The sequence below is a fragment of the Cyclopterus lumpus genome, chromosome 1 (assembly GCF_009769545.1).
Source record: "Cyclopterus lumpus isolate fCycLum1 chromosome 1, fCycLum1.pri, whole genome shotgun sequence".
Lineage (NCBI taxonomy): Eukaryota > Metazoa > Chordata > Actinopteri > Perciformes > Cyclopteridae > Cyclopterus > Cyclopterus lumpus.
The window spans coordinates 18085528-18101032 of record NC_046966.1 but is presented as its reverse complement, the minus strand read 5'-3'; the positions used below and the strand labels follow the sequence as shown (position 1 = coordinate 18101032).

Below are 15505 nucleotides of genomic sequence, written 5' to 3'. Positions count from 1 at the left end.
CTCTGGACCAAACACACTGGGGTTGTGGCTCAGGTTAACCAATCACAGCAAAGTGAGCTCACTTAACACTGGACCTTCAGCAGATTGAAGAGACTTCCCCTCTCGGACACATGACAACGCTATCAATGATTAACCTATCAGAACGTATGTTTCCTTATGAGAAGATGGATGAAACATTGCTTATATTTCTTCAAATTGTTAGGACCCCCTCCCTGTGTCCCGTTTGCTGTCTCTTTTCTGTGTCTCAGGATGTCGATCGTCAGCTGAGCCCCAGCTGAGCCCGCCGTGGCTCCAGCTTGAAAGTCTCTTCCAGCCAACGCGACTGCTGTTAAGTTTTGGTTTGCTCCAGACATCCACACATGCTGACATCCCTAACTACTCACTGACTTTAACTTTAGTTTATGTATTCTTTCACTTAATGTCGTTATTTATTACTTTTAACTCGCCTGGTCTTCGATTTATGTTGCAGCTATAGGCCTGGGTTGTAACTAAATGAAAAAGTCTCTTTTGAGGTTTCATCAAATCTAACAAATATGGCTACACTATTTTAGTTTTGATAGTCACTGGTTACATTCATTAGGAGAAAGACATGAATAAATGGGGGAAATCAGACGCTTGAGAGGATTTCTCCAATGTCTCTTATTGTTGTAATGTGTTTTAATTATCATTGTACTTAAACTAATGCAGTTAAATACACAGGCCTGCAATATATCTGAATTTAAAGAAGGAAACTAACCCTTTGCTAGTTGAACATAAACTGGCAACTTTTCCCCAAAAGCAAATGTTCCCGTAATTCCAATACTAACTGAGAACTTGCCTGGGTATTATGAAACATGCTTCGTCACTGCCAAACTGCCGAGAGGCCGAGCCCGCTGTGATGCAAAGTTCTTATCTGATACGTTATGAACTTCAGTCACATGCTCAAGTCCCTACTCTCCCCCTTTTAAAACGCTTCTTTTTTTTTTTTTAAAGTCAGTGCCCTCTTTTACAAAAATGCCGTTATTAAGAAATCAAAAATTGTCAACAGGATAAAATACATTTAATAACAAACAAATGAGCAAATACTTTATGATACAACAACGCCACAAAAGTGAAAGGACAGCGTGACGAAGCTATAAACATTTTTAGCCAATCAGCTCCAAACACTCACTGTTGTTCACACATCCCATTGGCTCCAATGAACCAACTGATAGTGCTTTATTATGACTGTGGTTTGGGGGAAGACTGCCGGTCTCATAAAGTAAATAATCTCTGAATATTAAGTGTCAGATACAGGACAGAAGGAATACCTACTTATTGTACTGAATGGGAATGGATATATTGTTGATTTGAAGGCAAGAAATTACTGTTTTAAAATATTAACAATATTTTATAGATACTTTTGGAAACCACAATTTGGATGAAAAGATATGGATGTTACAGTCGCAGAGAGTGGGAAGTTGTTGTTATATAGAATAGTTGTTTTTCTGAAATGTGCCTGCACTGTGGGGTAAATTGAACATTGACTTTCTGACAGTCTGTGGACTTTGATTTGACCCTTGCAGGAGTACACAGTAACGCCTCTCTGTAGATGTCGTAAAAAAGCCAGCCAGATAATATATAAATACAGCGCTAAAGATGCATCTTTCTTTCCTGCAGAGGGGCACCTTTAATGGATTATAATCTGGCAAATCAAATCCTGCCCGGTAACAAAGGATCAAAGGAAGTCTTACATTTTAGACAAACAATGTAAGTATGTTTTATGTTTTTATCATCAATATACACTTTGATTGTTGGGTAATAAAAGATTCACTAGTCTTTCGATTGAAAAGGTGAATGAGATGAGATGCATATGATGGTTTTCTCCTGGACATTTTCTCTGATTGTGTGTTCTTTGTGTGTTGGTGCTTACCTGTAAATCCAGCATTAGGAAACATGGTGGGATTTAAACCCTCAGATGTTCCCCCTCCACTGGGGGTGAAGATGGCGAGTGCTGGGGCTGCAGCCTGTGTTGCTGACCTTTTCACATTTCCCCTGGACACAGCCAAAGTCAGACTACAGGTATGTTCAGGGACAAAACCCTTGTTAGCTCATCTCCAGCATCACAGAGCACGTTTCCTTCACATTAACTGCCAAGCATCGGATATCTTATTGATAATGATCTTTAGTTATGCTCCCTTTTGTCTTATACTATGTTGGAACACAGCGGGATGTCGGCTGCTATTGACTGAACAGCTTGACTTTTCACTTTGTCCACTTTCCTTCCCCCAAAATCAATTGCACTCATTAACATTTCTGTAGCAATACACTGCCCCATTTAGTCTGAATGAAGCTCTACTTTGGTTCTGTGAAGCTGGTTTTTGCCTTGAACACAATCTTTATCTGTGACCACAGATTCAGGGAGAGATGAAGGGAGTGGAGGGCATCCGCTACAGAGGGGTGTTTGGGACCATGAGCACCATGATCCGAACAGAGGGGCCCAGGTCTCTGTACAACGGGCTGGTAGCGGGGCTGCAGAGACAAGTGTGCTTCGCCTCCATCAGAATCGGCCTCTACGACAATGTCAGAGATTTCTACACTGGTGGCAAAGACAGTAAGTGGTTACTTTTGAGGTCCATGCAGCAGCAACAGTGGAAGGATCCCTTTATCCAGCACTGACAGAAAGAAGTGCAACAGCTTCTGTATGTACAATATAGATAGAAGTAATAGCAATAGCAATATTAATATTGGCATATACAATGTGTAATGTAATGTATGAAGATCTGAGGCTATTGACATTGATTCATCTTTTAATTGAGAGTTAGGGCAAGATATCATGCGTTAAAATATCTCATGGACATACAAAAATATACACAGTAAAGTACCTAAAAGCTGTACTCGATTACAATAATTGAGTAGATGTACTTCCCTTCCAGACCCCAGTATACTGGTACGAATCCTGGCTGGCTGCACTACGGGTGCCATGGCGGTATCTTTTGCACAGCCCACTGATGTAGTCAAGGTTCGATTTCAAGCCCAGGTGAACCTGGACGGTGTGGCTCGTCGGTACAGCGGCACCATGCAGGCCTACAAGCACATCTTCCAGAATGAGGGCATACGTGGACTCTGGAAAGGTGCCGTTTAGGACGAGTGCTTCAAAATAAGTTACTCATTGGGTCTCTCGCCTGCCATGAAAATAAGACCCAGGAATGATGTATAAATGATTACTGATCGAAACGTTCTCATGCACTTCTGGATTCTTTAGGCACACTACCTAACATCACAAGAAATGCACTTGTCAACTGCACAGAGCTGGTTACATACGACCTGATCAAGGAGGCCATCCTTGGACACAAACTGTTGACAGGTGAGTGAGAGAGCTCATGCACGTGGGTTACACACACACACACACACACACACACACACACACACACACACACACACACACACACACACACACACACACACACACACACACACACACACACACACGCACTCAGAGAAAGCTGATTGGGTTAGAAATCCACCCACCCTCTCACCCCTTCAACTCCAGCACAGCTGATAACAGCACACAGGCTGGTACAGTACATGGTGTTGTTTTCCCCCTCACAGTACTGTAAATAGATTAGTTAATACATAATGTATCTCAATGCCCGATTCCTAAAGTCATATAATCTGCTGACATGAGTTTCCATGCTGCTGGGCTCAGAACAAAGTGCCTCCGGTTACGCTCATTTATACTCTTTAGTTGTTTTGTTCACAATCTTTCTCTCCACAGACAATCTTCCTTGCCACTTTGTGTCCGCGTTCGGTGCCGGCTTTGTCACCACGGTGATCGCCTCCCCAGTCGACGTGGTGAAAACTAGATACATGAACTCTCCACCTGGTCAGTACAAGAGTGCTATCAACTGTGCCTGGACCATGATGACTAAAGAGGGGCCGACGGCGTTCTACAAAGGGTGAGCCCCTCCTCTCTGACCCCAGCACACACTCATTTGTTTAGGAATATGTGGCGCTTGGAATTTTTGAGCAATGCTGCGTTTGAGGCTCGATTTTAGCTTTCATCTTCTCCATTTCCTGTAGATTTGTGCCCTCGTTTCTGAGGTTGGGATCGTGGAACGTTGTGATGTTTGTCTCATTCGAACAAATCAAGAGAGCCATGATGGTCACAAAGAAGAGGATTGAGGACAGGAATTAAGATTCCCGTTTGACAGTTTGACTGAAACATCTGAACCACCGCTGGGTTAGAAATATCAATTCACATTTTGGTTTTCTTTTGGTGACTAAGAAGAAAATCCTTTGTTGAAGAAGGAATATTGGAGTTGTGTACCTTGTATTTGTGTTTATGATGAAATTGAAATGCAATTCTATCTTTATATTTATATATATATATAAATATATATGTTTCATGATGAGCCTGTTTGAAATTTAATGGGAGTGAATGGTGCCAACACTCTGCACTTTAAGATCTAAATCTGTCAATCATAGTTTGTGCAGTTTACAGCACTGCACCTTTAAATAATACTGGTGCCCAAAGTAAAATATTAAACAGGTTTATGTGAACTCTAAATATATTGTACTTGTTTTACAGACCCTGCGCTTGCTTTTTAACTTGTGCTATCACTTTCACCACAAAAAGAAAACACATTTCAAAACATTAAAATGTGTATTTATTACCATTGAGTCAAAAGTGTTAATCATTACATACCTTCCTGAAAAGCAAATCTCAGTTAATAAATGTATGAAAATGGAGGCAAACAACCAGTTTGAGCTCCCAAAAAACAATGTTACAGGTTGCAGATGCCACCAAGAGGAACATATTAAAACATGCAATAATCTAGTCGTGGTCTCTGGACATAAAAAAGATATTTCTGAGCGGAACAAGTGTGAGTACAGGTCTTGCGACAAAAAAACAAACGAGAGCTAAAAATATGCTAGTTAATTGCCATTTTTCAATAACTGTCTTTTAACTGCAACCAATTGGCAGCTTGCTCACAGAAAGTAGTTAAATCCTCATAAAAGACCAACCTTTTATGTCTCTCTCATGTCTCCTTCTCAAAAGGTTAATTAAACACTGGAATGGTCTTTTTTGGAGGTACACAGCGTAGATTGGTGCTCTATCATAAAACCCTTTAATATTACAGTAACAAGAGGAATAGAGTTTAAACGTTGGACCACAATACCAAACATATTAGGATTAATTTCTTAGAATTTATGAAACGGCTTCAGTCTGATTTTGATGTTTTTAATGTTCAGCTTCGCATCTCGTCTTTCTCTACCCAATCAAACAAAGTCAGAGGCCGTGGAGAGGTGAGGAAATATTTCTGAATAATGTTAGTTTTTAGAACAGACAGTCAGCGTGAGGGTCACATCAGGGTCCTGTAGATGTGTCTTGACTACGTCATGGAATTTCTCTCTGTACTGATTGAACTCCATGATGCTTTCTGGTTCTTCAGCCAACCAGAATTTATCAAATTCATATGCCAGATAACCTAGAAAAGAAGAAACCCACATTTTAGAGAAATCTTGATAAAAGCACACAACTACATTTGAAATTCTATTTAGTTTTGTATTTTTCATAGAAGATGGGAAAAAAAGTATGTGATTATACTGTGACTTCACTCACAGTATAGCTGATGAAAGTGTCGGAGGTCAGGCGTGCCCAGCACTGTATTGTAGAAATGGGGTTTCAAAGCACCACTCTTCAGGAGACTGTAGGCCATCTCTGTCAAGTTAATCCCAACGATGGCATATGAATACCTGAAATATGAAGAATGCACAATTAGATTCATGCCAAAAGTGACTGAATATAGAAAGTAAATGATTTAGGAAGATCAAAGTTTTGCATGAAAATATGCCAATATTCCACGTGCATATATGAATGGATCTTACCCTAGTTTAGGATGGTTTGCATGAGACAACACCTGACGAGCCTCCTCTGTGTAGTTTTCACTGAAAAAACTGGAACAAAAACATTTCAGTATAATCATTGTTTTAACAGTGCTGTACTTTGCTTGTACTTTCTAGTTTAAACTACCAAAAAGATCACGAGCACCAGGCAATAACCATAATCCTTAAAAAGGTGAACTCAATTGATTTACAAATCAAAAAAGGTATTTCTGAGTAATACTGCATATGTGAAAAAGGTTGTATAAAGCCTTTTGTGGTTTCAGAAAGAGCTGCCTGAAGTCTGAAAAAGTGAAAATGATTTTTCAATTAGGGCTGAAGACTAAAGGTTTGAAAATTAAAAAAAATCTTTGGGTGTCGAGTCAGAAACTTACCAGACCTTGAAGCTACATTAGCCACAAGCATAACACACTTGTGAATCTGACAATGGTACAGGAGTGTAATAATAAACTGGTCTTAAAAAAAAAAAATCTACTGTTTCTTATGGTTAATGTTTTATTTAAAATGCTGAAGCCATTTTGTTAAATACATCTTTTGTAGACTCAATTGATGTTTATCCTTCTGGGTAGTATAGACTCGCGTCATCTGGCAAAGGCACAATTGTCCACTGTTTGTAGCCTATGGACTCCTCACTGTTTAGTCATACCGATAACTGCCTCTTGTAATACTAATTAGTGGTCTAATAACTCCACAATCTGTTTTTTCCTCTCGCGCTATATATATATATATATATATATATATATATATATATATATATATATATATATATATATATATATATATTCTGCCACAGCTTTCATTTGTTTGGGAAGTGACGGTTTGTTATGCAATGTAGGCTACTAGACTGCGAGAGGGAAAATCCACATGCATGGCTCCACACAGATAAATCATTAACAGGGATCGGTGAAGCCTCGGTGTATCTGTGCCTGGTTTAATTTTCAGACATAGAGCCTACAAGGTTTGACAATGCAGCTTTTTCCGAGTGTATGGTTCTAAATATGGCACTGATTATGTGTGTGCAAATCATCAAAACAATGACGTTAGTATGTATTTGGATACACGTTTCTTAATAAGAATGTATGTAATAAACGTTGCAGCAAAACAAAGTATGAAATTACTGCTGGCTGTGTGGATTCCCTCATCAGTTTGGGATCGAATTTTCAGGCTCATATCGGCACACAGCTGGAAAATAAGTTTGGCTTGTTCGGTCAGCTTTCTGTATCAGTGCTGTGTCTCACCAATTCCAAGAGTATTTCAATCATAAATAAAATAACTGTTGATAAAATAGTGATGTGATCTGTAGTACATACGAATACAGTTAATACATGTCTCATTGTTATTCATGGAGGACTCACACAAGATTGATTAAGCCCAGCATTCCCATTCCTCTGAAGTCCGTCTTGGGGTCATCTCCTTGGAATCCAATGTCTCCCCACTGTTTGGTTATCCTCGAGTCCAGTTTGACTGATGGCATCAACAGGTCCCACAGCTGAGTGCAAATCATTCTATGGTTACACATTTGTATTGCCACTGTACAGGGTTATAGGTCCTACTGTTTTATTGCACAATTTAAACTCAATTCAATTTTAGAAAATAAATGTGGTTTCTGATTCTAAAGCCTAAACTGCATCTATGTTAGCAGTAGTTGTTAGTTCATGGCATTAAGCTTATTACAAAGTAAATGTCTGCCAATCAAATCACAAAAATCCACTCGGACTGATCCAGACATACATATACTTTGGACCGAAACGTGTGTATTGTGTGGAACAGTAACAAGGCAGATATAATCAACTGGCTCCAGAAGTAGTAACACACACCTTCAACAGCATGGCCTCATGTCCCTGGTTTTCAGAGTTGAAGACTTCCTTTCTTAAATCTTCCACAGATATATACAGGCTGCTGTTTCCTGTTATTTGTAACAGACAGATGTGTAGGCTTTCCTTGAAGCTAAAAAGGTAGAGAGATACAAACAAACAATTAATATGTTGATTCAATAATGTAAACTTACAATACTCTTTATGATGATTTGAAAATAAAAAGAATTGCTGGTGAAAAGCAACTTTAAAAGCAGATAAATATCCTTACAGTGGATCTTTCTGGGGTTTGACATTCTTCTCTTTCATAATTTGAGCCACACATTGCTCTAAATTATCCTTGTTTGTTTCCAAAGCTCCTCTTAAAACCTAGAATCACAGGAGAGGAGGAGATAGTCACAGAAAATTACCGATACAACGAGCTACCAAACAGAAAAATCCTGCAGTATAATCTATGCTGTCAGCCACAGCAAAGAAAAACCTTTCAAAGAAAGATGACAAAGCCCTTTTGTTTCTACACTGAATGGACTGTTGTTCGGAAAATGCTTACTAAGCTATAAAAAGGACAAGAAGAGTCAATTCATCTAAACTGGGCAAGTATAGGAAAGATAAGGACTGATTAAGCTCACAGGATATGCGTTTATTGAAGTTCACACATTCAACAGCCTAACAGATAATGAACACGTCAGTAGTTTAGAAAGGGGTGTTTCCTTTGCTCTTCTCTGTGGGACCACATAGTTTAAACATCAATCAGGCTGTCATCTTACATCTGCAGTGAGATTACTGTCCAGATCTACAAAAACAAAATTGCATGCTTCACCACCATCCAATCCTGGTGTCTTAATAGTGGCTTCCAACACACGCTGCTTGTCTAATAGCCCAAATATAACATTCTGTAATTCTGACCTTATTAAAATTGTTAAGGGTCTCAGGTCCACCCTATAAAGACTGCTTGTCATATCACCATCCTGACTCAAACAGCACGGGAACATGAAAAACTGCTTTTGGCGTGTTTTTTAAGAACTCACGTCTTTTCATTTTGATTAAGATATTTGCTTTCATGAGCCATTCCTGTCCTACAATATTTTACTATATATATCATCATTGAAAACATCTCTGTCTATTCTTAAATGCCTAGAGCCCAAACTGATATCTTCTAGACACAAAAACAAACTAAAAAGACAATTCATTTGCAACAACTTTAAAATGAATTCAAGCACATCCTAAACTTTCAAAGGCTGAAAGTAGAAACCATTTTTACATCACAAATGATCAGATGATAATACCCATTATGATAGTTTGCCATAATGGGTATATGTCATGTTGGTGTTGTTCAGCAAGTTTGTGCTAAAGTGATCACATTTTTGGCTTTCAGATCCATAAAAGTTTAACTTGAATATAAAATAATACAGTCATATTGAAAGCTATTCTTAGATCACAAATACTCAAGCTGGACTTTGCCCGAAGCAATCCTTGGTATCAGAAACAAAACCATACCTATAACCCATTACCTACTAAAAAAACTGTTTCTTACCTTGTTCTTTGATGATCGCAGAGAATATTCTACAGCAGAACACAAGAGGCAGATTAATATATTTGAAAAAAATGTATACTAGGAACAGGAGAAGGAAACTTGATTTTGAATTATTGAATTCACCTGCTTTTGTTGTCCTTACAGCCCCAGGTTTGTATCCTGAACATATTCTCTGCAGCTCACATGTTCCTGTTGCCTGTCGGATAAACCACTTCAGCCAGTATCTCAGGACGGACGTGTAGATGTACGTCCAGATATACCCCAGCATCTTCTACAACATGGGCAGAGAAAAGACATCGGCCACGTGAATTCAAGCAGACAAATTCAACTCAGCTTGCCATCAGCTATGAACAGTCCTGTGTCAGCCCCTGTCATTTGTATTCTAGAATGAAATACATGTGCTGGCGAATTATGGATCAGCAAAACGCTCCGTAGTATAAAGTACAAAGTAAGCATGTGATGGAAGCCAATGAACGGTCAAATACTCGTGCAAGGTGACCATTCTAAAAGCCTACTGACATGGGTGGAGGAAGACATACTTTGCAAAAGTAGGCTACTACCACCAAGGTGTACAAATTCTCAAATAAAACTTAAAAAAGTCAAGTAGGATTAATTGACACGTTGAAGCTGGAGCTGGATGCAACTAACAATTGTTTACATTATCAATTAATTTGCTGACATATATATTTTAAATAATTGATTAGTCAAAACTACAAAAGAACAAATTATTAAACTGAATTTACTATGCAAGAAAATGTAAAAACAACAACAAAACAATTCACATTTGAGAAGCTGGAAAAAATGACACACAAACACACACACAGACACATATATATATATATATATATATATATTATTACAATACGATATATGATATACAATTAATACTTTTTTTTAATATGATGGTCATTTTGACTTATAGCAAAGACTCACCTTTACCAAGCTGATCGTAGTAACAAAAGTAACTTTCCACGATTTAGTGTAGTAAAATATATATATATATATATATATAAAATAAATAAATGGATGTATTTATTTAACTTGAAAGTAGTAGAGTACAAGTGCAAAGTAGCATAACAAGTAGTATAAATAGTAAAGTACACGTGGATCCGGTGAGTAAATGTACTTCGACTCTCACCATAACGTCATTATCGTGACTGAAACACGAGCGTCTCTGCCAGCAGAGACACAATCGATGAGTGGGTCAGCTTATCGTACGCCACTTCTTAACATACAAACATAAAACCAACAACAAGACGGGATAATTACGGTGAAAAGGGAGCCGCTAATAAGACGGGGGGGGGGGGGTCGTTACGGGGGAAAGGGAGCAGCTAATAGGGCTCGTTACGGTGATAAAGGAGCAGCTGACGGGATGAAACAATAGCCTTGTGGTCGCTAGCACGAGCTGATGCTAACTTCAGACTTCGGGATTTTAGGTTGAGCTCCAAACATGAGGCGAGTTTCGTGGCGCTTTAGCAGACGGTCTGCCAACGCATCGCCACACTGATAACTGGTGGCCTCTGGCTTTTATAACCCAGCTGCGCTAACTAGCTAGGTTAGGTTAGTGAGTGGAGACTGTTCACCGCTTCAGACAACAGGTTGTCATCGTATTCACCCAACTGTTTGCTAACAGGAGCTAACTATGTTAACCTATATGTGGGGTCGTATTTAATAGTATTTACGAGGAGCAAGTCGCTGAATTTACCCTTACCTTTCTGTCGCGGAGACAAATATATAATTATATTCAAACGTGTCCTCGCTTAACGTTACAAGCGACCTCCCGTGTGGTGAATTAAGGTTAGCAACGCTTCTCTTGACAACAGTGTCGCTCTGGTGCGTTCAGGTTCCGACCGGACACGCAGCTGTTCTCGTTTCAGATTACATGCATACTCTCATTCAACCATTACGTTTACATTCTTGTAAAATCTTTTTTTTTTTTAATAGCAGACAAAAATAGCAGACATACTCCCAAAAACTTGGTTTGAATTGATTGTTTACGTCAATTGACATGCCGTCTTTGAACATAGCACAGGCCAGTTTTTCGTGGCAGTCTCTGTTTTCAACACTGCGACAGCGCCATCTACCGTTTAAACCTTAGTACTGTCTGCACCGCATGGATGATTCACAGCTACATAGGAAAGCAGACAACATCTCGTCCAAATACTATGTATCTTAAGCATTAGCTGGATAGTAGAGTGTTAACCAACGGACTCACCATTAATCAAAGTGTGCATTACATAAACTGACTGTCCTTCAGTTGAAATTGATCTTCAGTTAAGTGTGGTTTTAATGAATAGAACCCAATTCAGCCAATAATATGCCTTTCTCAATTTTACCACAAGATGATGCCAGATCCACAATATGAATGTGTTAGATTACATTTGAACGGCTATTTTGAAAATGGACCAATAATTTAGCTGGAAGTCTCCATTTCTCTATACAGATATGATTGACTCAGAGTGTTATACTTTCTGTGTCATAATACATAAAGACACTGTTTACAATGCAACAAACCACTCTTTTTATTAAGTATGTCTGGCATATCAGCAATGCATCCAGCCTATACTGAGCTGCTCACCAATGTTGCACTCGACTGTAATTAAGTTGTGGTCTACCTTTTCAACTAATCAGTCCCTCTGGGCTTTTAAGGGCAGGAGGTCTACAATTACTGCATTCCAAGAAGAGCTCCTATCTCAGACGCTGGTTATGCAACTGAATCCCCATAGTAACACTTATATTATAATAAGAGTCTAGCCTGGGCCAAGCAAGTAGCCTGTGATCTTGATATTAAATCAGTTATAACAGCACCGACAGACATGACACTACATCATTTATATTGCACAGGTTAGGTGAGTATAAATGTGTAGTTAAATTAAGACTTTGACTGTTGTGCTGTTGTCTCACTTGTCCACATAAAGTGTCCTGCAGGTAGCCAGGACCAAACCAACATGTCCTCCAAATGAATGACCAAATAGTTTCTCAGTGCCTAAAACCCACACAAGCTTTCCCTGATCCTGGGTCCCTGTCAGCAGGATGCCATTGTGTAAGATACTTCCAAATTGCGTCTTTTACAAAGATAATTCTTACTGTTCAGTGTTTTCTGATATCACTATAGTTTAAGGGCCCTGTCAAGGAATAGGCTCCAAATGCAGATAATGGAGAAGAAAGGAGCAGTACAGGAATGTAGCGGTGAACAACGAAATGCATTCAATATTTACAATGTCTGGTGATGACTAGTGATGCATAGTTCTAATGGGAAGTATTTATTATGTCTTGCAACCCTTTTGTCCACATAACACGTTTTTTATAGCAACTATTCCGTCGTCCACAAAGGGAAAGTTCCATATATTTGGATCAGATATGCACATAAAAGTCAGCTAAACTGAAAGAGCTGCATCTTGGAGAGAGCAGGGCTCGCCTTCTATTAATGTCCCGTATGTATAAGTTATATATATTCAGCCTAACAGACCTCTAAAACACACACACAGTAAAATGTCTTTATTTTGCAGATGTTTGGAGATGTTGTCATTTAAAGGTATACATAATCTGATATTCCCCTCATACTGTACACAGCACACACGCTAAGGTCTTCTAAATCCACACAGGATTTGATACATAGAGAGGCATCAAAATGAATGACATGTGCTCTTGAAATCTTACTGGCTGTATCTGCTGCTATAGGATCTAAAAGTAATTAATTGTAAATGCATGTGCCGCTCCTGGATGCCTGCGGCTGATGCTGCACTGCCTCCATTCTTCCCCCTCTCCCCCCATTCATCCATTCATCTGGTTTACTCTCCTGCACCACGCTGCCTGCGCTGGACCAGATCAATCTGGGATGGCACACACACACATAACCACGGAGAGGTCCATTTTGTGAAAGGTCCACTTTTTCTAAGCATGAAGCAAGGAAAGCCCAATAAAGAGCTCAGAGACGGGATCCTTCGGTCGGACCGCGGTGACTCATTGCGCACGGCCAGTCAGTCAGGGGGCTTGAATTTTGCGCTTCTCAGTTTAGGATCGATACCGTTAAAGAGCCATATTCTCGTGGAAGGCGTGGCTTGCTGTCACCGACATAGAGTTGGTTTTCCATATTCATTTCTAGGGTTTTAGCCTCTTCTCACTGACACGGAGGCGCAAGCGGCACCCCGAGGAACGGGACATATCGCACCTCTCAAGGTAAGTGCACCCTCCTCTTCCTCCTTAAACGGTGGCTTCCTTTGTGCCAGATGTTCATATTTGTCCGCAAGGTCATATCAAATGAGCAAACACCAGTGGCCTCTGTGATGGTGGGGTGGGACAGGGCTGCACGTGTATAGGCTACATGACATATATCTTAATTGGCCCGGATAGGTCGTGTGCATCACTTTGATGCGTGCAACGTTGTGCGTGAATTCACATTCTGCACACACTCTTGTCATTTCTAAACTGTTGCAGGCAAATGACACCGGGGGCGTTTCATTGTTGAATATCTAATTCATAAGCAGGATATGCGTTCCATAAATATTTGCACTTTGACAACAGACACGCAGATGCGTGCAGTGAGAGCGCAGAGAACAGAACGAGCTATACCTGTTAGTGACCCAAAACTGTAGTCACATTCAAACATTATTATTTCAGGTTATTCTTTATTCTTAAACAAAATATGACCTGACCTGTACACAATATGTATTGTTTGTTGTTGTGATGATGCCTGTTGTGTGGGAAAGAGAGTCACTGAAAAAGACCAGGCTGGGTTTAACCTTAGTTTCACTGTGATGAGCTGCACATTATGCAGAATGGATGATCATCATATGTCCCTGAAATGGAAATGGTTAACTTGCTCCCTGTGGACCACTGAATAATAAATTGGTGATTCGTCCTCGTCTCTGGATGAAGCCTTAGCTGTTCTTTATGATTAACGTTTGATCACAGCGCCAAGAATTTGTCTGACTCCAACGAATCAGATGCTTCAAACGTCTGCTGACACATTACTTGCAGAATTGGCCCAGATGCTGTGACACTTTTAAGAGACAGATATGGAGTATAATTCATCTGGTCTGAGATGCAGAGATTTGTGAAACTGAAGGTTAAACAGAATTTATATTGGATTGGTTCCGAGATAAAAGATGATCTGAAGACACGTTATTGAAGATGGCAAACCTTTTCGGTTTATATTTCACTAAATGTGGCATGACAGAAAAAGGGTTTTTTAAATTGAAGATGAATATTTGTTTTCCGGCAACACTTTAAGTATTTGGCATTTTGCAGGATTATTTTTTTATAAATTTGTTTTAAGCTGAAATTGTTCAGTGTGCAATTCATAATAGAACACAGTAGTGAACAAGTATATGGATATAACAACCAGATCACATGTTAGCCCCCTCTGTTAGCAACAAACAGGGGGTTAACCTTATTACACTGATTAATCTGGGTATTTTGCATGACACGACCAAGGAAACACATAAATATACCATTCCTAATCAAAAACATCCGGCCAGTATCTGTAAGCACTTTCAGTCTACATGTCAAACACGTATTTCGAACTTTGCTTACTTTACTTTGTAAACTTTATTTCAGTCACAGAATTTCATATGCTTCCCCCAAGTTATTCTTATTATTTTGTTACTTGTACAATTGGGTCAGGCTCTTTTGTATTTGAACTTGATTTGACTCCTTTAGTTGACGTTTATAAGTTATTCAAATTAATTCAATTATTTTTTTAAGTTGGGTTAGCCTCTTATCACATGCAACCTTCAAAGAGCATCACAGAGACAGAAAAACCTCAAACTATATTTACAGTAACTAATCATCACGGTTCAAAGAAACATATCTTGTTGAAAAGACGAATACGCTCCACATTGCTATGATCTGGACACAGTATGTATGTTAATATATATGTTGCATGCTATGAATAATTTGATTATTAGGCTTGCAGCCACATGAATTAATCTTGATTTAAAGCAGCAGATGAATTAGGCAAGTACGGGTCATTGATTGTTCTGGTGCTTTTCCTTAATTCTAACAAGGGTTATTTAAATGAATGTTAGTGACTGTTCAAAGAAAACCACCTGGAATGCTATATAAATGTAATTTACATAAGGCTTACCTTGGCCCGGTCTACTACGTGAGTCTGATCTGATTATTTAAGTCTACATCAAGATTTAAGTCTCGTAAAAATGAAGCTCAATCATTATAAATAAACTATTTCTATTGTCCTCCTTTAGGGAATCACACAAGGTGACTGATATTGCACATCTGCGCTCATCTTTGGATTACGACCATTCTTAAGTACTGAAACCGTGAATCCGGC

At 39.2% G+C, this 15505-nt stretch overlaps 2 protein-coding genes across 2 annotated transcripts; one reads left to right on the top strand and one right to left on the bottom strand.

Annotated features, from left to right (window-relative positions):
- Positions 1-1166: 1166 nt before the first annotated feature.
- On the top strand, positions 1167-4634 carry ucp1 (uncoupling protein 1). Its single transcript, XM_034538136.1, has 8 exons — positions 1167-1240; positions 1639-1728; positions 1904-2040; positions 2374-2572; positions 2895-3092; positions 3224-3325; positions 3737-3917; positions 4042-4634. Exons 3-8 carry the CDS (start codon positions 1915-1917, stop codon positions 4154-4156), a joined length of 921 nt encoding a protein of 306 aa, XP_034394027.1. The 5' UTR covers positions 1167-1240; positions 1639-1728; positions 1904-1914; the 3' UTR covers positions 4157-4634.
- A 288-nt stretch (positions 4635-4922) lies between these two features.
- On the bottom strand, positions 4923-11244 carry elmod2 (ELMO/CED-12 domain containing 2). Its single transcript, XM_034538148.1, has 9 exons — positions 10925-11244; positions 9337-9484; positions 9214-9242; positions 7951-8048; positions 7683-7812; positions 7221-7354; positions 5851-5919; positions 5585-5718; positions 4923-5450 (listed from the first exon to the last, which is right to left on the bottom strand). Exons 2-9 carry the CDS (start codon positions 9479-9481, stop codon positions 5293-5295), a joined length of 897 nt encoding a protein of 298 aa, XP_034394039.1. The 5' UTR covers positions 9482-9484; positions 10925-11244; the 3' UTR covers positions 4923-5292.
- Positions 11245-15505: the final 4261 nt, after the last annotated feature.